Here is a 24,679-nt window from a genome sequence, read left to right as displayed (position 1 = left end):
TAAATGCATGTGCATGTTGTCCAAGTTAGCTTGTACAGTCTGCACCGGCTTATCAGTAACAACACTTGGCCCTTTAAAGCCACACACCTTATTTGGAATAGTTAATTTAAGTATAAATAAGAAACATATTTTATCTATGCCAATTAGAATATATCTGGTGGTTACAAGGTATGAATCCATCTTTTTTGGCTTTAAAACTTAAAATAATCGCTTTTGTTGAAATGGACGCATACGTCTAGAAATCCTACTTTCGGTTTTAAAAGCGGTACCGTTTGAAAAATAATAAATTACTTTCTAACTAGACTATAGATTTAATTTTATCTATGCCAATTAGAATATATCTGGTGGTTACAAGGTAGAAATCCGTATTTTTGCGCTTTAAAACTTAAAAATAATCACGTTTGTCGAAATGAAGCAGTACCGTTTGAAAAATAATAAATTACTTGCTAACTAAGCTATAGATTTTATGACAATGTTGCATACTTTCAAATTGCATCTATATGTATTGATTTACATGTATTTCATTTCAAAGTCAGAGGTAAAGTGTGGGGCTTTAATGGTACTTTTAGTTTAAAGGAAGTCTCTTCTTAGAGAAATTCTAGTTAAGGTGGAAAGAGTCAACCTTATGAGCCTGTGCAGACTTACGACACTTTACAAATATGCATTTAGCCTATTTTTTTCAAAGTGTGCACAATTATTTGTAGTTGTCAGGGGCTTTAAAACAAATGGTAATTGTACGAATGTTTAAGTAAACGTATGCCATACCTCCATTTTCTGCGTGTGGGACTTGTATTCCTTGGCCTTGTTTCTCATGAACAGCGTGTTCTGGGCCTGTTTCTCCACTTCACATTGCTCTGCACTGGCCTTTGATTCCAGGTCCTCTAGTGCCCTAAAATGTGCCCATTTCTGGCAAAACTGGGCTTATGCGTGTGCGTAAAGTGTCGTCCCACAATCCCCACTGGCTTATCAGGGACGACACTTTCTGCTTTTAGGGATTTTGTTGTTAATAGGACGTATCTTCTAAACAAAATCCTGTTCAAGCGGAAAGCGTCGTCCCTGATTAGCCGGTGCAGACTGCATAGGTTAATCTGGGACAACGCTAAACACACAAGCATTAAACCCAATTATCCAAGAGTAAGGCATTAACCCTTTCCCACTCAGAAGCAAAGTGAAAATGGCAAACAGCATAAAACCAGAACAGCATGGGAGTAACTTAGGTTTGGAAATGAAGCCTTTAAAACTTGAATCAAGTAAGAAAGGTCTTGAATTAAATTTAAACTTTCTAAGGGACTGCACATGCGTCAAAATATGTATCTAAGTGGTAAAGGATTAAGAAACACTGTGTCAGGACTCCTACTTGCTCACAATTATCTACAATTCAAGATTATCACATTCATTGAACTCATGAAATAAGTTAATACAATTGTGAATGTAGTAACCAACATTAGCATATGTCCACAAGCCATGCATTGTAAAAAATTGAAATGGGCTTTCTATTAATCTTGGTTTGATTAGGGCAGACTTTTGACATTTTATTGGTCTCAATTAATACTTCAATAATTACGGCATGCTTGTTGAAAATCTAAATTTCTCTGACTACTGTAAAAGCATGTAAATTTGCAATCTTCATATTTCAATTGCTTACATATTCACGCAGTCTTACTTTCCAGCAATTTCAATTTCAGTTTTGAAAAAAATCTACTTAACCCTTTCCCCCATATGAAGTAAAGTGAACATGGCTTTTGCAACCAGCATAAAACCAGAACAGCCTGCAAGTAACTCGCAGTTTGTTCAGGTTTAATGATGTTTGCTTATCATAGGTATCGTGTTGGAAAGGAAGCCTTTAAAACTTGAATCTAGTACGAAAGGTATTAAATAAAATTTAACTTTCTAAGGGACTACAAATGTGTCAAAATACGCTTCTAAGTGGTTAAGGGTTAAATACGTATCTTAGTGGTAAAGGATAAATATGTATCTAAGTGGTAAAGGGTTAAATATGTATCGTAGTGGTAAAGAATTAAATACGTATCTAAGTGGTAAAGTGTTAAATAGGTATCTAAGTGGTAAAGAGTTAATCCGTTATTTGTCAACGTCAACATCTAATTGAATATTTAAAATACAAAGATATCACTTCATTACTTTTAAGTTTTAACATTGAACAAGAGGGACATTTTAAGAACAATGAACTCCTATACATGTATATGGGTAGATAAATTGTCACCTGAAAATGTGACTAAAGGTAAAATCAGTAAATATTGTAAATATTTGCGGTGGTCATTGATTTCCGCAACTACAGGGTTGCAAAAAGCCCATAAGTTTGACCAAAGTGATTTCCCTAATCCTCCTACTTGCTGAGTGTGGAGTGTTTGATACGTGCGGCCTGTATGTCGTGGGTCAGCTGCTGTAGAAGCCTCTGTTGTGTGCGCCGTGCCTCTCCAACCCTCCCGGTCTCCTCCTCTAGCCAACCCAGCGCCAGCAACAGTCTGGTAAATAGAGGTAATATGAGCCAGCAACAGTCTGGTAAATAGAGGCAATATGAGACAGCAACAGTCTGGTAAATAGAGGCAATATGAGCCAGCAACAGTCTGGTAAATAGAGGCAATATGAGCCAGCAACAGTCTGGTAAATAGAGGCAATATGAGCCAACCAAGCGCCAGCAACAGTCTGGTAAATACAGGCAATATGAGCCAACCAAGCGCCAGCAACAGTCTGGTAATAGAGGCAATATGAGCCAGCAACAGTCTGGTAAATAGAGGCAATATGAACCAAGCGCCAGCAACAGTCTGGTAAATAGAGGCAATATGAGCCAACCAAGCGCCAGCAACAGTCTGGTAAATAGAGGCAATATGAGCCAACCAAGCGCCAGCAACAGTCTGGTAAATAGAGGCAATATGAGCCAACCAAGCGCCAGCAACAGTCTGGTAAATAGAGGCAATATGAGCCAACCGAGCGCCAGCAACAGTCTGGTAAATAGAGGCAATATGAGCCAACCAAGCGCCAGCAACAGTCTGGTAAACAGAGGCAATATGAGCCAACCAAGCGCCAGCAACAGTCTGGCAAATAGAGGCAATATGAGCCGACCAAGCGCCAGCAACAGTCTGGCAAATAGAGGCAATATGAGCCAACCAAGCGCCAGCAACAGTCTGGCAAATAGAGGCAATATGAGCCAACCAAGCGCCAGCAACAGTCTGGCCAGCAACAGTCTGGTAAATAGAGGCAATATGAGCCAACCGAGCGCCAGCAACAGTCTGGTAAATAGAGGCAATATGAGCCAACCAAGCGCCAGCAACAGTCTGGTAAACAGAGGCAATATGAGCCAACCAAGCGCCAGCAACAGTCTGGCAAATAGAGACAATATGAGCCGACCAAGCGCCAGCAACAGTCTGGCAAATAGAGGCAATATGAGCCAACCAAGCGCCAGCAACAGTCTGGCAAATAGAGGCAATATGAGCCAACCAAGCGCCAGCAACAGTCTGGCAAACAGAGTCAATATGAGCCAACCAAGCGCCAGCAACAGTCTGGCAAATAGAGGCAATATGAGCCAACCAAGTGCCAGCAACAGTCTGGCAAATAGAGGCAATATGAGCCAACCAAGCGCCAGCAACAGTGTGGCAAAAAGAGACAATATGAGCCAACCAAGCGCCAGCAACAGTCTGGTAAATAGAGGCAATATGAGCCAACCAAGCGCCAGCAACAGTCTGGCAAATAGAGGCAATATGAGCCAACCAAGCGCCAGCAACAGTCTGGCAAATAGAGGCAATACGAGCCAACCAAGCACCAGCAACAGTCTGGTAAATAGAGGCAATATGAGCCAGCAACAGTCTGGTAAATAGAGGCAATATGAGCCAACCAAGTGCCAGCAACAGTCTGGCAAATAGAGGCAATATGAGCCAACCAAGCGCCAGCAACAGTCTGGCAAATAGAGGCAATATGAGCCAACCAAGCACCAGCAACAGTCTGGCAAATAGAGGCAATATGAGCCAACCAAGTGCCAGCAACAGTCTGGTAAATAGAGGCAATATGAGCCAACCAAGCGCCAGCAACAGTCTGGCAAATAGAGGCAATATGAGCCAACCAAGCGCCAGCAACAGTCTGGTAAATAGAGGCAATATGAGCCAGCAACAGTCTGGTAAATAGAGGCAATATGAGCCAACCAAGCGCCAGCAACAGTCTGGTAAATAGAGGCAATATGAGCCAGCAACAGTCTGGTAAATAGAGGCAATATGAGCCAACCTAGCGCCAGCAACAGTCTGGTAAATAGAGGCAATATGAGCCAACCAAGCGCCAGCAACAGTCTGGCAAATAGAGGCAATATGAGCCAGCAACAGTCTGGCAAATAGAGGCAATATGAGCCAGCAACAGTCTGGCAAATAGAGGCAATATGAGCCAGCAACAGTCTGGTAAATAGAGGCAATATGAGCCTGCAACAGTCTGGTAAATAGAGGCAATATGAGCCAGCAACAGTCTGGCAAACAGGCAATATGAGCCAGCAACAGTCTGGTAAATAGAGGCAATATGAGCCAGCAACAGTCTGGTAAATAGAGGCAATATGAGCCAGCAACAGTCTGGTAAATAGAGGCAATATGAGCCAGCAACAGTCTGGTAAATAGAGGCAATATGAGCCAGCAACAGTCTGGTAAATAGAGGCAATATGTGCCAGCAACAGTCTGGTAAATAGAAGCAATATGAGCCAGCAACAGTCTGGTAAATAGAAGCAATATGAGCCAGCAACAGTCTGGTAAATAGAAGCAATATGAGCCAGCAACAGTCTGGTAAATAGAAGCAATATGAGCCAACCAAGCGCCAGCAACAGTCTGGCAAATAGAGGCAATATGAGCCAACCAAGCGCCAGCAACAGTCTGGCAAATAGAGGCAATATGAGCCAACCAAGCGCCAGCAACAGTCTGGCAAATAGAGGCAATATGAGCCAACCAAGTGCCAGCAACAGTCTGGTAAATAGAGGCAATATGAGCCAGCAACAGTCTGGTAAATAGAGGCAATATGAGCCAGCAACAGTCTGGTAAATAGAGGCAATATGAGCCAGCAACAGTCTGGTAAATAGAGGCAATATGAGCCAGCAACAGTCTGGCAAATAGAGGCAATATGAGCCAGCAACAGTCTGGCAAATAGAGGCAATATGAGCCAGCAACAGTCTGGCAAATAGAGGCAATATGAGCCAGCAACAGTCTGGTAAATAGAGGCAATATGAGCCAGCAACAGTCTGGTAAATAGAGGCAATATGAGCCAGCAACAGTCTGGTAAATAGAGGCAATATGAGCCAGCAACAGTCTGGTAAATAGAGGCAATATGAGCCAGCAACAGTCTGGTAAATAGAGGCAATATGAGCCAGCAACAGTCTGGTAAATAGAGGCTATATGAACCGCATCCTGGAAAATCTGGGCTTCATCCATGTGCATTAAGAGTTGTCCCAGATTAGCCTGTGCAGTTAGCACAGGCTTATCCAGGTCAAAACTTTCTGTTTTTAAGGATTTTTTAATTTCAATGAAGTCACTTCTAAACAAACATCAAATCTAGGTAGAAAGTGTCATCCTTGATTAGCCTTTGTGGACTGCACAGGCTATTCTGGGATGACACTTCACACACACTCACACACACACACACACACACACACACACACACACACACACACACACACACACACACACACACACACACACACACACATTAAGGTCAGTTTTCCCAAAACATGGCTCATTTATTGTCCAGGCTGTCCTAATGCTTTCACGCACAAGTACACAAAAGGCGCTTACCTGAGAACAAATGCATCTAACTTATCAGAGCATTCAGTATTCACAAGGTTTCATCCTATCAACCCTAAGTTGACATTACCACTCTTAGGTTGACAATACCACTCTTAGGTTGACATTACCACTCTTAGGTTGACATTACCACTCTTAGGTTGACAATAAGTTGCATCACACTCTACAGTGTGAGATATTAATTTTCTTATAACAAGCAAACAAATTCTAAATAAACAAATAAACACAAACTTCCTTAAACAATTATTGTTTATCAGAAAAATCAGCCTTTCATACTTTTCAATACTTGCATGACTTGAACAGCTATATTAAGATGCGTCTTGTAAACCTCGAGGGAGCTTGATATTAAGTTCTAATCCTTGATTGTTTTAATCAGTAAACTCAAAATGTTGCTTTAAATGTTATCTGACTTTACACAATATAAACCAGTCCGCTCCAGGGATTGACAATTCAACTCAACACTATGAATGTGCCAGTGACAACTCAACACTATGAATGTGCCAGTGGGAACTCAACACTATGAATGTGCCAGTGACAATTCAACACTATGAATGTGCCAGTGAGAACTCAACACTATGAATGTGCCAGTGACAACTCAACACTATGAATGTGCCAGTGACAACTCAACACTATGAATGTGCCAGTGACAACTCAACACTATGAATGTGCCAGTGACAACTCAACATTATGAATGTGCCAGTGACAACTCAACACTTTGAATGTGCCAGAGACAACTCAACACTATGAATGTGCCAGTGACAACTCAACACTATGAATGTGCCAGTGACAACTCAACACCATGAATTTTCCAGTGACAACTCAACACTATGGATGTGCCAGTGACAACTCAACACTATGAATGTGCCAGTGACAACTCAACACTATGAATGTGCCAGTGAAGTTAACATTTGCTCTATGAATGTGCCAGTGAAGTTAACATTTGCTCTATGAATGTGCCAGTGAAGTTAACATTTGCTAAAGTTAGGTTTTTAAATACTGCCACTAAAGTGCTTTTTGAATCAGAAACATTAATGCAAAGAAACATTTTGTAAAAAACTAAATTTCCAAATAAACCAAGTACATGTACTGAACAAAAAGAAACAGAGCTTTCAATTTGTCAATATCAGTTCATGGGGCACTTTATCCCATTTATGCCTAGTGGACTCTCCTATCCTTTTAAATTGGATCAATTCATTTCCAAAATTAGGGATTCTAGTATATTTATTTCTATATTTAGAATATTTCTTACAGAAATTCCTTTAAGCAAATAGCGCAGACCCTGATGAGACGCCGCATCATCGTCTCATCTGGGTCTACGCTGTTTGCCAAGGCCTCTTTTTTAGATGCTAGGCATAAATGGGTTAAATATTATATTGGTCATATTCAGTTGTATTGAATGCACTTAATTTGTGGATCAGGCTGCTTTAAGCATAATGGATTTGTTTGCATTCATATAGTGAAAAAGACCACAAAACACGTCTTTCTGAGAAAAATTGAATTTATAAGGGGACGTTTGTATCAATGATATTGAAAGTTAACAAAGTTAGTTTCATTATCAATATATGGAAAAAACAAGGGACAAAATTGTCACAAAACCAGGTTTTCATTGTGAAAAAAAAAATCTGATAAAGGGAGAAAACTCAAACTGAACTTTTGAAATGACCAAAAAAAATTAACCCCCTTTGTAAGTTTTTTTTTTTTTTTTAATCTATTTTTAGTCGTGGCGACCTTGACATTGGAGATATTGACGTGATTCTTTCGTGGGACACACTGTCCCATGATGGTGAACAAATGTGCCAAATGATTTTAAAATCTCACAATGAATGACATAGTTATGGCCAGGACAAGCTCATTTATGGCCATTTTTGACCTTTGAACTCAAAGTGTGACCTTGACCTTGGAGATATCGACGTAATTATTTCGCGCGACACACCGTCCAATGATGGTGAACAAATGTGCCAAATGATTTTAAAATCTGACGATGAACAACATAGTTATGGCTCGGACAAGCTCATTTATGGCCATTTTTGACCTTTGAACTCAAAGTGTGACCTTGACCTTGGAGATATCGACGTAATTATTTCACGCGACACACCGTCCAATGATGGTGAACAAATGTGCCAAATGATTTTAAAATCTGACAATGAACGACATAGTTATGGCCCGGACAAGCTTATTCCGCCAGTCCGCCAGCCAGCCAGCCCGCCCGCATTCGCCAATCTAATAACCAGTTTTTTCCTTCGGAAAACCTGGTTAAAAACCTGGTTAAAAATGATCCAGAGAGTAGGCAAAACTTATTGGTTACAGTTAGATAAGTCAGATGAAAGTTTAAGACAAGAGGACCTGAAAGGCCCAAAGTCGCTCACCTGAGATTCAAAGGAACTGACCTGTTCTGTGCAGCCCAAGATGCCATAAGAACAAAATGTTCTTACCAACTTTCATGACTAGTGAACATCCTGGTAGCCACGTTTTTCTACAGACCAAAACCATTTTCATACACATCCAAGATATCATTTAAACAAATATTCTGACAAAGTTTCATGAAGATTCATGAAGCTATATAAGGAAAAATGCCCAGCCCCCTGGTGGCCATATTTTTCAAGCAACTGGAACCATTTTCGAACTTGTCCAAGATATCATTGGGACAAATCTTCTGACAATGTTTCATGATGATCTGACAATAATTATGGCTTCTAGAGTGTTTACAAGGTTTTACTATAGTATATAAGGAAAAATGCCACGCCCCCTTGTCAGCCAGGTTTTTCCACCAACCGGAACCATTTTCGAAATCATCCAAGATATTATTGAGACAAATCTTCTGACCAAGTTTCATGAAGATCGGAAAATAAATCTGGCCTCTAGAGCATTAACAAGGTTTTACTATAGCCATATAAGGAAAATGCCCTGCCCCCCTGGCGGCCATGTTTTTCAACCAACCGGCATCATTTTTATACTCATCCAAGATATTATTGGGATGAATCTTCTGACCAAGTTTCATGAAGATCAGACAATAAATGTGGCCTCTAGAGTGTTAACAAGATTTTACTATAGCCATATACATGTAAGGAACAAGGGACAAACTTGTCACAAAACCAGGTCTTCAATTTGAAAAAAAATCTGATAAAGGGAGACAACTCAAACTGAATTGATTGTCAAAGTTACCCCCCTTGTTTGAAAATAAATCTATTTTTAGTTGTGGCGACCATGACCTTGGAGATATTGACGTAATTCTTTCGTGCCACACACCGTCCAATGATGGTAAACAAATGTGCAAAATGATTTTAAAATCTCACAATAAATGACATAGTTATGGCCCGGCAAGTTCATTTATGGCCATTTTTTACCTTTGAACTCAAAGTGTGACCTTGACCTTGGAGATATCGACGTAATTCTTTCGCGTGACACACCGTCTAATGATGGTGAACAAATGTGCCAAATGATTATAAAATCTCACAATGAACGACAAAGTTATAGCCCGGACAAGCTTGTTCCGCCCGCCAACATTCGCCAATCTAATCACCAGTTTTTTCATTTGGAAAACCTGGTTAAAAATGCCCCGCCCCTTGGTGGCCATGTTTTTCAAGCAAACGTAACCTTTTTCGAACTCATCCAAGATATCATCGAGACCAATCTTCTGACCAAATTTCATGAAGATTGGAAAATAAATGTGGCCTCTAGAGTGTTAACAATGTTTTACTAAAGCACATATGGCCATATAAGGAAAAATGCCCCGCCCCCTGGTGGCCATGTTTTTAAAGCAACCAAAACCATTTTTTAACTCATCCAAGATATCATTGGGACAAATCTTCTGACCAAGTTTCATGAAGATCGGAAAATAAATGTGGCCTCTAGAGTGTTTACAAGGTTTTACTATAGCCATATAAGGAAAAATGCCCCGCTCCCTGGCGGCCATGTTTTTCAACGAACTGGCATCATTTTTGAATTCGTCCAAGATATTGTTGGGATGAATCTTCTGACCAAGTTTAATGAAGATCGGACAATAAATGTGGCCCCTATAGTGTTAACAAGATTTTACTATAGCCATATAAGGAAAAATGCCCCGCCCCTTGGCAGCCATGTTTTTCAAGCAAACACAACCATTTTTGAACCCATCCAAGATATCAATGAGACCAATCTTCTGACCAAATTTCATGAAGATTGGACAATAAATGTGGCATCTAGAGTGTTAACAAGGCAAATGTTGACACTGCACAACGGACGACAGACAAAAGGCGATCCCAAAAGCTCACCATGAGCACAACGCTGAAAAAGGTTCTGGTACCTTTTTAACACAAATAATGTTTTTTGATATACAAATGTAGGGCAAGGAGATTATACTCCAGAATGAGTGGATTGTAAGTAGAGCTGCAACGATTCGATCCGATTAATCGAAAATCGGTTTTAAATGTGTCGATTCGATAACGATACCAACCCTACCAAATTCCATTCGATTCTTTAACATATAGACATAGATACGTAAAGCGCGCTGTACTATTTGATACGGGAAGGTATAGGTTTTATCTTTACCTGCAATTACCACGCATGCGATTGGTTACTTATTACTTTAGTGGTCCAATCAATTAGTGCGTTATGGTCTACTTTCGGAAAAAGTAGTCAAAATGGCTGAAAAAGTTGTGGCCGACAAATTGAAATTATCAGATGCGCCTAAGAAGGGTATAACGTTGATTTAGCAAGGGGTAGCACCAGTGCATCTACTCAAGTCGCCAGCCTTATTATTATTTATTTATTTATTTTATTATTGTGTAGCCAACACAATCTTCTAGTCATAAGTTTATTGATATTAATATTGAGTTCCTAATTTGCTATTCTTTTTTATGTGTTTTATTGAAATATTGACATAGTTTGTCAGAAGAGTGGCAGTTTCTTGCTAAATATTTCTTACAAATGTTAATTTAACCCACTTTCAACAGTTTTTAAAACACTGTTGAACCAACCAAACTATATCTAACAAACACACAAATGCCCAAGATATCTAGGTATGCAACACATTTGAACAGAAATGTTTATTTTGAGGCAGAAGAGTGTATATATGAACAAGGGACAAAATTGTCACAAAACCAGGTTTTCATTGTGAAAAAAAAATCTGATAAAGGGAGAAAACTCAAACTGAACTGTTGAAATGACCAAAAAAAATTAACCCCCTTTGTAAGTTTTTTTTTTTTTTTAAATCTATTTTTAGTCGTGGCGACCTTGACATTGGAGATATTGACGTGATTCTTTCGTGGGACACACCGTCCCATGATGGTGAACAAATGTGCCAAATGATTTCAAAATCTCACAATGAATGACATAGTTATGGCCAGGACAAGGTCATTTATGGCCATTTTTGACCTTTGAACTCAAAGTGTGACCTTGACCTTGGAGATATCGACGTAATTATTTCGCGCGACACACCGTCCAATGATGGTGAACAAATGTGCCAAATGATTTTAAAATCTGACGATGAACGACATAGTTATGGCTCGGACAAGCTCATTTATGGCCATTTTTGACCTTTGAACTCAAAGTGTGACCTTGACCTTGGAGATATCGACGTAATTATTTCGCGCGACACACCGTCCAATGATGGTGAACAAATGTGCCAAATGATTTTAAAATCTGACAATGAACGACATAGTTATGGCCCGGACAAGCTTATTCCGCCAGCCCGCCAGCCTGACAGCCCGCCGCCCGCATTCGCCAATCTAATAACCAGTTTTTTCCTTCGGAAAACCTGGTTAAAAAACTAGGTTGAAAGATGAATCAAATCGAAACAATCGGTATCGGACTGTCTGAAATCGAAATCGAATCGAGCTGTTGGTGAATCATTGCAGCTCTAATTGTAAGGCCTTCTCAACTTGCAGGGCAGGGGGTCTGGAAAATGTTTGCTAAAGTTTATTTTGCATAAATAAATTAATAATACAATATCAGAATGTATAACAGTAAGCAATAAAACTACTAGCACTACAAGAATGTTCAGTGCCAGTTTACCTGGTGTCTGTTGCGTCGGCTGTGTTGAGTGTCAAGGCAAGGTTGGCCAGCGTGCGCAGGCTCATCACACCAGACTGTGAGAGGGACCCACTGGTCATACCCAGGCTGTCCAGAATACCTTCCAGACGGCGATCTGAAACATTTAAGGCTCATAAGATAATAATATTCTTCAGCTATCATGATTAAGACATACAAAATGGTCGAGCGCATTGCAACTAGGTATCTATTTAGAATTGGACATAAAGGTGTTTATTTAACTTAACTGTATGGCACTAATAGAGCCTCGTTTTTATGATTAGGTAAAATCATTCGTACAATAAATGATGATTTTAAAGACTCTGTTTAAGTTGTTTACGCTACATATTTTATAATAACTTCCCATTTTAATGACCACCCTAGTCCCATTCTTGACAAATATGGTAAGCCTTGATAGGTTACAGGGTAGCTCCTGACCAGACTGGTAAGCCTTGATAGGTTACAGGGTAGCTCCTGACCAGACTGGTAAGCCTTGATAGGTTACAGGGTAGCTCCTGACCAGACTGGTAAGCCTTGATAGGTTACAGGGTAGCTCCTGACCAGACTGGTAAGCCTTGATAGGTTACAGGGTAGCTCCTGACTAGACTGGTAAGCCTTGATAGATATCAGGGTAGCTCCTCACCAGACTGCCAAAAGGCAAACTCAGTCTGGAGATAAGCTGGCAGCACATGGCATTATATCCACCTGCAGATAAGCTGGCAGCACATGGCATTATATCCACCTGCAGATAAGCTGGCAGCACATGGCATTATATCCACCTGCAGATAAGCTGGCAGCACATGACATTATATCCACTCTCGGAAAATGGGCTTAACAGATGTGCTTAGTGCGTTCCAGATCAGACTGTGAAGTCTGTGCTGCCTAATGAAGGACAACACTTTCTCTTTGTAAGGATTTCCAAGTTGAAAGGAAGTCTTTTTTAACAAATATCCTGTTAAGGCTGTAAGTGTCTTATCTGATTAGCCTGCTTTCTACACAGGCAAATCTGGGACAAAACTTTACAAACGTTCTGAGAAAACTGGGCATAATGCATGTGCGTAAAGTGTTGCCCCAGATTAGCCTGTGCAGTTGGCACAGGCTTATAAGGTACGACACTTTCCGCCTAAATTGGATTTTTGCTAAGAAGAGACTTCATTTAAACCAAAAATGTCATAGAAGCAGAAAGTGTCGTCCCTGATTTGCCTGTGCAGATTGCACAGGCTAATATGGGACAACACTTTAGGCACATGAATTAAGCCCCGTTTTCTCAGAACACGACTCAATTAAAACCCATTTTCCTAAAATGAGGTTCATATGTTTAAAAGGTTGGAAAACATTTTCTTGCTCTAGAGAAAATTTATAAGCTTTCTCGCTCAGTTTTTTTCGTTCCAATTTGGATCCGGTAGGGGGACCTATTCCCAATTGAAAAAAGTATATATTTTTCCCAAATGGGACCTAAAAATTCCTAGTTGGAAGTTTCACAAAATATATATTTTGTAATAAGTCTAAACATGTCAAATTATCTCCATATGTAGCTCTTAAAGTAGAACCTTAGAAAATATAATATTGAAATCACTTTCAGGGGACAAAAATATTTCTAAACTGCACTCGTCCTGCAGGACAAGTGCATAAAATTTTTCACTCGTCCTGCAAACACATGATCTTGTCCTTCAAATATGTGTGAAATAAAGATTGCAAAGGCTGATATGACTAATAAAGTTTCTTATATCACTGCTGAAATGCTGCTTACTCAGTTATTCATGCCAGCTGATCGCAAAAGCAGTGAAATAAGTTACTTTATTTATGTGGAACACAAATTAATAAATGAAGAAAATTTTGTGTTTTCCTTTTTTCTAATGCTCGTGTGCTTTCCGTTTCGGACGTTTGAACATCGCTCCCGCCAACTTTAAAGAACGCTCGTTTGTCAGTCCTTTTCTGACGATATTCAGACTGGTTTAAAGCCGTTCTTCGGGGTTAAATAATTCTTTAAAAATCAATACTTACAGTGAATGCAGTCGGATGGTTCCCTGTCAACATGGACGCGCAAAGTTTACACCAAAAAGTCAATATTTACTCGGGACACAGTTTTGCATAACAACGAGCACCTGCTGTATGAAATTTACAATTGCAATTTCTGTTCATTCGCGTTCTACTTTCGGAATAGATATGCTTTAAGACAATGATTTTATTTAATGAAAACGAGTCTTACTTGTCAGTAAATACATATTGTATTATCAGCTAATTTTCACTCGTCCTGTAGGACGAGAGCTTCAGGAAAATCCACTCGTCCTGTCAAGATTTCACTCGTCAATACGAGCGGACGAGTGATATTTTTGTCCCCTGACTTTTATTATCAATTTTTATTAATTGTAAGCATAAAATCAACAACATTAATTTCCCAATTTTATACTAAAGTACACATTATTTCCGAATCCAAAGGGACCTGGCCCCATTCCCAAAATAGTGAAAACAAGAGGGCCTGAAAGGCTCCAAGTCGCTCACCTGAGATAACAAGATATTATTGGGACAAATCTTCTTAGTTTCATGAAGATCGGAAAATATATGTGGCCTCTAGAGTGTTAACAAGGTTTTACTATAGCCATATAAGGAAAAATGCCCCGCCCCCTGGCAGCCATGTTTTTCAACCAACCCGCATCATTTACGAACTCATCCAAGATATTATTGGGATAATTCTTCTGACCAAGTTTCATAAAGATCAGACAATGACTCATCCAAGATATTATTGGGATGAATCTTCTGACCAAGTTTCATGAAGATCGGACAGTAAATGTGGCCTCTTAGAGTGTTAACAAGATTTTACTATAGCCATATAAGGTACAAGGGACAAAATTGTCACAAAACCAGGTTTTCATTGTGAAAAAAAATCTGATAAAGGGAGACAACTCAAACTGAACTTTTTAAATGAACAAACAAAATTAACACCCTTTGTAAGTTTGTTTTAAAATAAATCTATTTTTAGTCGTGGCGACCTTGACATTGGAGATATTGATGTGATTCTTTAGTGCGACACACCGTCCCATGATGGTGAACAAATGTGCCAAATGATTTTAAAATATCATAATGAATGACATAGTTATAGCCCAGACAAGCTCATTTATGGCTATTTTTTACCTTTGAACTCAAAGTGTGACCTTGACCTTGGAGATATCGACGTAATTATTTCGCGCGACACACCGTCCAATGATGGTGAACAAATGTGCCAAATGATTTTAAAATCTGACAATGAACGACATAGTTATGGCTCGGACAAGCTCATTTATGGCCATTTTTGACCTTTGAACTCAAAGTATGACCTTGACCTTGGAGATATAGACGTAATTATTTCGCGCGACACACCGTCCAATGATGGTGAACAAATGTGCCAAATGATTTTAAAATCTGACAATGAACGACATAGTTATGGCCCGGACAAGCTTGTTCCGCCAGCCCGCCAGCCCGCCCGCATTCGCCAATCTAATAACCAGTTTTTTCCTTCGGAAAACCTGGTTAAAAATGCCCCGTCCCTTGGCAGCCATGTTTTTCAAGCAAACTTAATTATTTTCGAACTCATCCAAGATATCATTGAGACCAATCTTCTGACCAAATTTCATGAAGATTGGACAATTTAAATGTGGCCTCTAGAGTGTTAACAAGGTTTTACTAAAGCCACATATAGCCATAAAGGGAAAAATGCCCTGCCCCTGGTGGCCATGTTTTAAAAGCAACCAAAACCATTTTAGAACTCATCCAAGTTATCATTGGGACAAATCTTCTGACCAAGTTTCATGATGATCGGAAAATAAATGTGACCTCTAGAGTGTTAACAAGGTTTTACTATAGCCATAGCCAATATAAGGAAAAATGCCCCGTCCCCATGGTGGCCATGTTTTTCAACCAACCGGCATCATTTTTGAACTTGTCAATGATATTATTGGGATGAATCTTCTGACCGAGTTTCATGAAGATCGGAATGTAAATGTGGCCTCTAGAGTTTTAACAAGATTTTACTATAGCCATATATAAGCCATATAAGGAAAAATGCACCGTCCCTTGGCAGCCATGTTTTTCAAGCAAACGTAACCATTTTCGAACTCATCCAAGATATCAATAAGACAAATCTTCTGACCATATTTCATGAAGATTAGACAATAAATGTGGCCTCTAGAGTGTTAACAAGATTTTACAAAAGCCATATACAGCCTTATAAGGAAAAATGCCCCGCCCCCTGGTGGCCATGTTTTTAAAGCAACCAAAACCATTTTCGAACTCATCCAAGATATCATTGGGACAAATCTTCTGACCAAGTTTCCTGAAGATCTGTAAATATATGTGGCCTCTAGTGTTAACAAGGTTTTACTATGGCCATATTAGGAAAAATGCCCCACGCCCTGGCGGCCATGTTTTTCAACCAAAGGGCATAATTTTGATCTCGTCCAAGATATTATTGGGATGATTCTTCTGACCAAGTTTCATGAAGATTGGACAATAAATGTGGCCTCTAGAGTGTTAACAAGGTTTTACTATAGCCATATATATAAGGAAAAATGCCCCTCACCCTGGCAGCCATGTTTTTCAACCAACTGGCATTATTTTCGAACTTGTCCAAGATATTATTGGGATGAATCTTCTGACCAAGTTTCATAAAGATTGGACAATAAATGTGGCCTCTAGAGTCAGGGGTGTCAATTGGCCAAAATCTAAAATCCTGAAAATAGGCCTATCCTTTTGGGGCCAGAGCAAAAAAGGGTTAATAATTCATGTAACTTTGTTTACTATTGTATATAACTTATGTAACTTTGTTTACTAGTGTATATAACTTTGTAAACATTGTCAATGTAAAATAATTTGTGTTTAAGATGACATTTTGTGACAATCATCTTACAATTCCAGAAAAAAATCCTCTGATTTACATCAATATCAAAATTTGTCCTTAAGGGCCAAAATCCCGATTTCAGGCATAATCCTGAACTTTGACGCCTCTGTAGAGTGTTAACAAGGCAAATGTTGACGCCGCACAACGCACGACGGACAAAAGGTGATCACAAAAGCTCACCATGAGCACGTTGTGCTCAGGTGAGCTAAAAAACACATCTCTTCCTTGATCCCACAGCTTATTCTGTGCCTGAGAATATCATACAGTTCATTTATAAATAATAAACTTAAAAAATCTAGGCAGATCCAAGCATATACAACTGACAAGTTAAGAGCGTGTGCATACTCTCAGCTCCATATTCTTCTGCTTTCTGTCTATAGTCCTCTATAAGAAGCTGAGTGTTTTTTTCTTGACGAACATTTCTTTGCATTAAATCTGTCAATGTCTCTACAGTAAACTTGTTAAGCTCATAGGCGGGAACATTTCTGTCTCCAAAAATCTTTTCAAGCCACATCTGAACCTGAAACAATCGACACATGTACAAAGCCTTGTCATGTGAAAATAGGCATTAAGACATATCTAAACAGTGTAGCTCAGTCTACATCCTGTATAACCTGGCCCAGTGTTTACAAAACATTTTTTGCAATCGAAAATCAATTTTGCTTGACATTGAAAATGGATTTCCATTGTAGTTAATAGGCAAAAATGAAAACCGCAAAATCGTTTTGTGAACACAGGGCCAGGTCAGGATTCATAATGTCCGCTAATGAACCCTTGTGTCATTTAAAAGCAGGCAGGGTTGCTTCTGATCAGAAGGCTGGTCTGGAGCTACGCTGACAACATTCTTTGCTAGCGGTTGTGTTATTGTAGACGAACCCACTGAAGAGCTAACTGACATTAACATTACAGTAAGCTGTCATTCAGCTCAATTTAATGTGTTTTTCAAGTTTATTCATCGCTTTCCTAATTGGTAAGGGACGACGTCTGTTAAGTGTAGTGCAAGGAATCTATGCGCTTAACTGCGATTATGTTCATGAAGGGATGCGCATGGACTTCCAGTGCCGCCATAGCAAAAATTATCAAAGGTTCTGCCTCTGGCATGTCTGGGAGTGGGAGCTCTTTACGTTTTACATGGAGTACAGTCAAGTGAGAAGAACCAAAGACCTTAATCCAGTATTGTTTGTACATTTAGATACACTCAAACTAAAAATAAATAACTAATGTGTGAAAGCAACGTACTTCTTGGTGTGGTTTGTCCATTTATTAAAATTGTATTTCTAAATTGCAGTTTTTACATTCAGCGCTTTTCTGCTTAAGTCAAAGTGGCCTTTACGCATACCAGTACGGGATAAAACACCAGATCCAACATTTTTTACTGGCTCCAGGCACAGCTCTTTACAAATTTCTGTCTGCATGATTAACCACGTAATGGTGATCAATTCCTGTTTTTTTTATTTCTTATTTATCAATTATTGTGTATGGGATTTGGTTAATGCAACATTGAATGTCGTCTGTCCCGTGTCGATGTTGAAACTCTCAACAATAATAAACGACAAACAGAGGCATAAGACAATGTGATTGTTAGATTGTTGAGTTAAGAATTTGAAAGAGAAGTGGATGTACATTGAGTTCCGTTAGTCATGTACGACTGTCATTGTTCAATGTGTAGAGTCGTATCTTGTGTCTCGTTATACAGTCTTAAGATAAGATAAGATAAGATAAGATAAGATAAGATTTATTTTGAGTCGGCAAGAGTTAAACAACAAACATAAGCTCAGACAGCTTGTACAACCGACTATAAAACATGATGAATAAGAAATAACAAGTGTATAAAAGCTGAAAGACTGGAAACAATGTGTTATACAATTAAAAGGCAGATATACATATATATATATAGCATGATATTACAACATCAGATATGGTACTAAAAAGTTTAGATTTGTCTACATTAAGAGAAAGAATAAAATATCAACTAGACACCGCATGCAGAGCATACAAAACATATCAAGCATACAGAGCATACATAGCATGCAGAGCATACAAAGCGTACGGAGCGTAAAAAGCAACCAGAGTATACAAAGCGTAAGGCACACAAAGTATACATAGCATACATAGCGTTCAACGCAAACAAAGCACACAAAGCATGCCAGGCATACACAATATACTAGGCATACACAGCACACAAAAATACACCAAGCAAACAAGGCATATAAAGTATATAGAGCAAAAAACACATGCAAAGCACACAAAGTATACATGCATGCAAAGTATATAAAGCACACAAAAACATGCAAAGCACACAAAGTATACAAAGCACACAGTTCACACAAAGCATATAAAGCATATAGGGCCTACAAAGCATACAGAGCATGCAAAGCACACAAAGCATACAAATATAAGAAAAACACTAACAGCATATAACATTTAAGTAAATAAAGCATATAGAGCATGCTAAGCATCTTTGTTGTTTGTCTTTATTAATGCGATGTATATTTCTATACCTTTGGCATGCATCTGCGCAAATAGAAGTGCAAAAAAATCATAGGTGTGTTAACAGTATAAAAATGAATGCGTTTACATTGCTCTATTTCACCAGCCTCTGTAATCACATTTTTGTCTGCCAACGTGGCTTGGACGGAGAGGGTACTTTCCTGCTATGTCTTGTGTTTATGGTCGTGTTTTCCACATCATGCTATACACTGGCCCTGATGGCATTATGGTATTGTATACCGAATCCGTATACTAGTCCGTCACTCTACCAAATGGCAAAATGATTTAGTACATAATGTTTCATTTGTTGATTGTATGTGTAGTTTATATTGAACTTTTGTTCAGTGTACTATTTTATTCATGTTAATAATCATAAAAATAACTAACACTTATGTGCGCTATACTATTTAATGATGTTACTACGTTGTTGGCTCAAGTGAGACTGGCTTATCAGCTCACTGTACAATATAATAGTCAAGTTATTCAAGGATGCAGCTATCTATAGTCTGTATCTACACAATGCAACACATAATATAATGTGTGCGTAACAATTTTGTGTCTTAATGCTTCAAACCAAAAGTAAAAGTTGTTGTCACATTTTATGTTGAACATTTAACATAATTCGTCACAGTACACAAAATGCTTTGCAATAAATGACACAGGTCTGTACGGTACGCTGTGCACACAATTATTAACACGGGGTATCAGATTATTTTGCTCCAAACTACTTTCGCCTCAAGTATATTGGCCCATTGGTCGTTTTGCTCTAGTTATATTTAACCACGAAATATTCGGTTGAGTAGATATACCGGTAATGACATTTTATTGGGGCTGTTATACAGAATCTATAATATTTCTGCTATTTGTAATTTTGTAACTCGTATACAGTATTGTTTAAAGCAAACGTTATGATAAATTGGAGCAAAATAACCGCCAGCAATTTCCTAAGGTCGAACGAACGACGGAGAGAACAACTTTTGTGAGGGAAACGACCTGTAGTCGTTCTCTTGAACGCAAATCACGACACTAATTTCTCAATGTGAGCTATTGTAATCACCCTTTCTCCCGACTTGCGTTGTCCTGCGGTGAGTGGTGTGCGTCTTCAATTTTTAGCACGTAACCATTTTAAAGGGGCCGTTTAACAGATTTTGGCATGTATTAGTATTGAAGCATGTCATTAAATGCTTTATATTGATAAATTTGAACATTTGACCTAAACATCTCCAGTAAAAAAAACAAGAACACCATTTTAAAAAAGGAAAAAAGTAACCCTCAACAGGGCTCGAACCACTGACCCATGGAGTCCTGGAGTAAAAAAGTCTCCCGCCTAAACCACTCGACCATCCATGCTCATGCTTAGAGCGGATGTATTTTTTACCTATATAAGCAATCCTCGTAAATTCCCAAAATATAACTACAACAACAGAACTTTCCAAATTATTCAATCGTTTCGCGTCGCACAACGCTTTATAATTTTCAGGTTTTCAAATCGTCAAAAGATGCATATATTGAATATATAAGAGCATGATAAATGGTCAGTATTACTATTTCCTAAAAAATATCATAACAAAAACGAAAATTTGCGAATCTGAAACAGCTTTTGTTAATTTTGTCAATTTACCAAAACGTTAAACGTCCCCTTTAAGGACATATATGTTTAACTTGATAATATGAAGGCGGCTATCACTATAGAAGCACACTCACTTGTTTACTTATGTTTCTTTGAACATGTGTAGGCTAAGCTCGAATCTGGGTCACTTGCGCCTCGAAACTAGCTCACGAGATATTAATATTAACCAGAATCTTAGCACTCTAGGGAAAATGTTTAGGAATCAGGCTTGCTGGGCCAAGTGTGAGGTTGAGCGCTCTAAAACCGGTTTAAACCTTCAATGCTTTGAATTGACCGTTTTAAGGCGGTGGCCCCAGCTTTATTCTTGTATGTGTTTATGTTGTTTTGTATTGTGCTGTTTTGTACTGTTTTTGGCAATTGGTCACTTGCCTTAAATAAAGGACCTAGCTACTAATTGTATATAATGAGAATGCAATACTGCTCCAGCAGCTGGAGTTTCACCTCTTTATATTGATTAGACTTGGTTAAAATGTCGACAAAAATTCATAACTTTTTAATCTAGGTCAAGTGTGTCCAATTACTAGGTCACCGAGTCATGTTAAAACACTTGTTATTACTCTAGAGGGCATATTCGTAACACTCAGTCTTCATGAAACTTGGTCAGAATGTTTACTTTTACACCATGAAGATCATGTTTGGATTTGTGTCAAGTGAGATAAAAGATGCATTACCAGTTTAAGTAAGGGCCATCTTGGCCCTAGTAAGGGACATCTTTGCCCTCGTGTTATAACTAAACAATCGTTAAAGCACTTGAGATACACCTAAGCATAAGAATGGAACAGATTGGGGTAGCTAGGACTTGCAAAAAATACATTTATATATATTTTTTTAAGCTCCATTTTTCTTACCAGACGTACGGGGTAATTAGCATGCTGAAGCGGAAGTACCCGATTAAAGGCACAGTTCAAGGTGAATGATCAAGATGAGGACATTAGTCAATAACTCGTTGTCCACAGCACACACATATATATATATATATATATTTATATATTTATTTATTTATACATATGAATATATACAAACCATTAATTAATTTTATTCTTTGCTTCTAATTTCATGCTGACGTTTGTATATTTACTTATAATTTGTATATTTACTTATACTTACATTTTATGCATCTAATCTATGAACAAATGTACTGAAAACTTAAAACAGTTATAATAACCTACATAAGTTATGTACGTTTGATCTGGAATGATGTCTAGTTTGGAACTTTCCGACCGAATCGAACGTTTTATGTGTGTTTTACAATCCACAATGTAAGATGAAATAAAATAAATAAAAATCTTATAAAATACATTATTATTTTAATCGACTCTTATTATGTGGGGTGAAAATGTGGTTAGATATGATAGAACTAATCGATATTGTTAATTTATAGATCTTTGTTCTAGCACATCTCTTTGCAAAAGCTGTAATGAGATTCGGCGTCCCCCAAGGCTAATGTGCTGGACCAGTGATTTTCCCTCTGTATATATCGGCCCTCAACAAGGTGGTTCAGAAGTATCCAGCTGATCTGTATGGCAATGCAGACGACCACAAGATTGCCTTCAAGATTCAGGCAGGAAATCATGAAAATGAAGCATACGTTCTACATCAACTTGATAAGTGTCTCAAGGATATTATAAACTGGATGACAGCTTTCAAGCTGAAAATGAACCAATCAAAAACAGAAGTCATTTTATACGGAACAAGGCAACAATTATCTAAAATGTCCTTATCAAGTTTGAGTGTTGGAGGATGCATAGTTAAGTTAGTAGACCGCGTGAGAGATCTTGGTGTTACAATGACCAACACTCTTGACCTTGACCTTCACATCAGGAAGAAGTGTCAAATTGCCCAAATGCAATTGCGTCATTTAAAAGCTATACGCAGGCATTTGACACAAAAGTCAGCAGAGGTGTTAGTGCATGGTCTTGTACACTCCCATATTGACTTTTGCAATGGTTTATTCACCGATCTACCAGCTAACCAAATTCAAAAGCTTCAGCAGACTCAAAATCATGCCGCAAGAGTGGCCCTGAATGCGTCATTTGATCAACCAAGTATTGAACTCTTGAAACAACTCCACTGGCTACCAGTAAAAGCTAGAATCATGTACAAAGTCCTGGTTATGGTCTTTCGTGTTGTCCGTGGTTATGCTCCAGGTTACTTGCAAGAAATGTTTGTCCCAGCTAACAGTCGGTATAGACTTCGATCACAAAGTGACTGTAATCTTGTTATTCCCAGGATGCGAACTAAGATGGCGGATAGATATTTAGCTGTTGTTGGCCCGAAGCGGTGGAACAATCTACCAAGCCACTTAAAAACCATTGACAATGAGGGCTGTTTTAGATCAAGACTTAAAACTCATTTGTTCACTTTTTTTCACGGATAACCAATGTGCAGTGTTTGTGAAGCGCATTAGAATATTTTTATAATAATTTTTGCGTTATATAAGTGACATGTATTTGTATTTGTATAGTGTCATGCCGTCTTGACCTTTTACAACTTTCATAAGTATGAAATATTTTAGTATTGTTTTCCGGCTTGACGGTGATGTTACATCAAAATACTATTCGAATACAGAAACCAGATAACCGAGAGAGACATCTATCGGAAAAGGAAATATTTTGTAGATTTTGTAACGTAAAAGGATGTAGAGTTCGGCTGAAAATGTCAGGAAATGGAATATAAAAGCGTGGTATATAACGCTGCAAGAGACGGGAAATTGAACCGTCTGAAAATATTCTTAGACCACAAATCGAAAGATGTTGTCAAACAACTTGTCCAAGCGAAAACTAATGGGGCCACCCCACTTATTATGGCTGCTAGAAATGGCCATTTTGACGTTGCCAAGTATCTTATTGAGCAGTGTGGCGCTGATTTAGAGCAGCCTGGATCAGTAACCTTTGATGGGGAGACTATTGAAGGTGCCCCGCCCCTCTGGTGCGCAGCGGCTGCTGGTTACCTGAACATTGTCCAGTTTCTGGTTACAAGAACAGCCTCTGTAAACAAAACAACATTAACAAACTCAACACCCTTAAGAGCAGCTTCATTTGATGGTCATTTAGATATAGTGAAGTTCTTGGTTGAGCATGGTGCGGACATTGAAATTGCTAACAGACATGGACACACATGTCTGATGATTGCTTGTTATAAAGGGCATTATGAGATTGCTAAATATCTACTGGAAAAAGGTGCAGATGTCAACAGAAAGAGTGTTAAAGGTGCATTTTTATTTGCCTCCTATACTAACGGCCATGTCTGGCGTGATCTAATCTTTAACCTTAAATTTCATATACTGGTGGAGGACAATAGTTAAAAAAGACCTCTATATAAATTAAGAAAACTGTCTTTTAAAACATCAAAACAATTTGTGAAAAATCATGTGTCATGTCATATAATAGGGTAAAATTGTGGCGTTTTCAGTTTTCACTCAAATTAGGGAAATTGTTATGAAAACTTTATAAAACATACATATAATAAAAACAATTAGTTTCATAATTATTAATGTCAAAGTGATCAATGATTTCCTGCGAAATCCTGTTTCTATCAATACTGAACGAGTTTATTTTAAACGAATCAATCTTTTAACTGAAGACTAGCTTGAAAGTATCAAATGTCTTTACTGGGACTCATGTTTCATAAGATAACCTGCCTCTGAATGAACCAGGTTTGCGTCTGTATACTGTCTGGCAACTATGCACTGGACTCAATATTTAATACATAATCCCTATTTTTAAAAGTCAGAATTGTATACATGCGCGATTGATAATCAGTATCTGTAATTTGTTTGGCTTTTTTCATTTAACACTGAAATTGGTTACATACTACTTAATGACTAGTATAACTTTAAGAGTATGGCTCCATGGCACTGAAGAAGATGCGAGCATTTGTTAATTAATATGTGTGAATAAC

General features: G+C 38.4%; 2 protein-coding genes across 5 annotated transcripts in view; one reads left to right on the top strand and one right to left on the bottom strand.

The window, feature by feature from the left end:
- The window catches only part of LOC127879981 (HAUS augmin-like complex subunit 1), a 29,105-nt gene extending 11,100 nt beyond the window's left edge, over positions 1-18,005 (bottom strand). Inside the window, exons 1-5 of one of the 2 annotated variants that reach the window (XM_052427137.1) lie at positions 17,899-18,005; positions 17,005-17,179; positions 11,772-11,904; positions 2,349-2,483; positions 766-889 (exon numbers count right to left, since the gene is read on the bottom strand). In XM_052427137.1, coding sequence (XP_052283097.1) covers positions 766-889; positions 2,349-2,483; positions 11,772-11,904; positions 17,005-17,179; positions 17,899-17,919 — 588 coding nt within the window. In that variant the 5' untranslated portion in view covers positions 17,920-18,005. Of the gene's footprint in view, positions 1-765; positions 890-2,348; positions 2,484-11,771; positions 11,905-17,004; positions 17,180-17,679; positions 17,791-17,898 lie in introns of those variants that run through there. The other variant, XM_052427136.1, reaches the window with a different exon arrangement.
- Positions 18,006-23,318: 5,313 nt separating this feature from the next.
- The window catches only part of LOC127879975 (protein fem-1 homolog C-like), a 126,960-nt gene continuing 125,599 nt past the window's right edge, over positions 23,319-24,679 (top strand). For all 3 annotated transcript variants that reach the window (XR_008049369.1, XR_008049368.1, XM_052427125.1), the window contains exon 1: positions 23,319-23,988. Coding sequence is in view for 1 of the 3 variants with exons in the window: in XM_052427125.1 (XP_052283085.1) it covers positions 23,445-23,988 (544 nt within the window). In the remaining 2 variants the exon portion in view is untranslated. The remainder of the gene's footprint in view (positions 23,989-24,679) is intronic.

This window comes from Dreissena polymorpha, chromosome 4, assembly GCF_020536995.1.
Source record: "Dreissena polymorpha isolate Duluth1 chromosome 4, UMN_Dpol_1.0, whole genome shotgun sequence".
In the NCBI taxonomy this organism is placed as follows: Eukaryota; Metazoa; Mollusca; class Bivalvia; order Myida; family Dreissenidae; genus Dreissena; species Dreissena polymorpha.
This window is presented reverse-complemented; position numbering and strand designations above follow the sequence as displayed.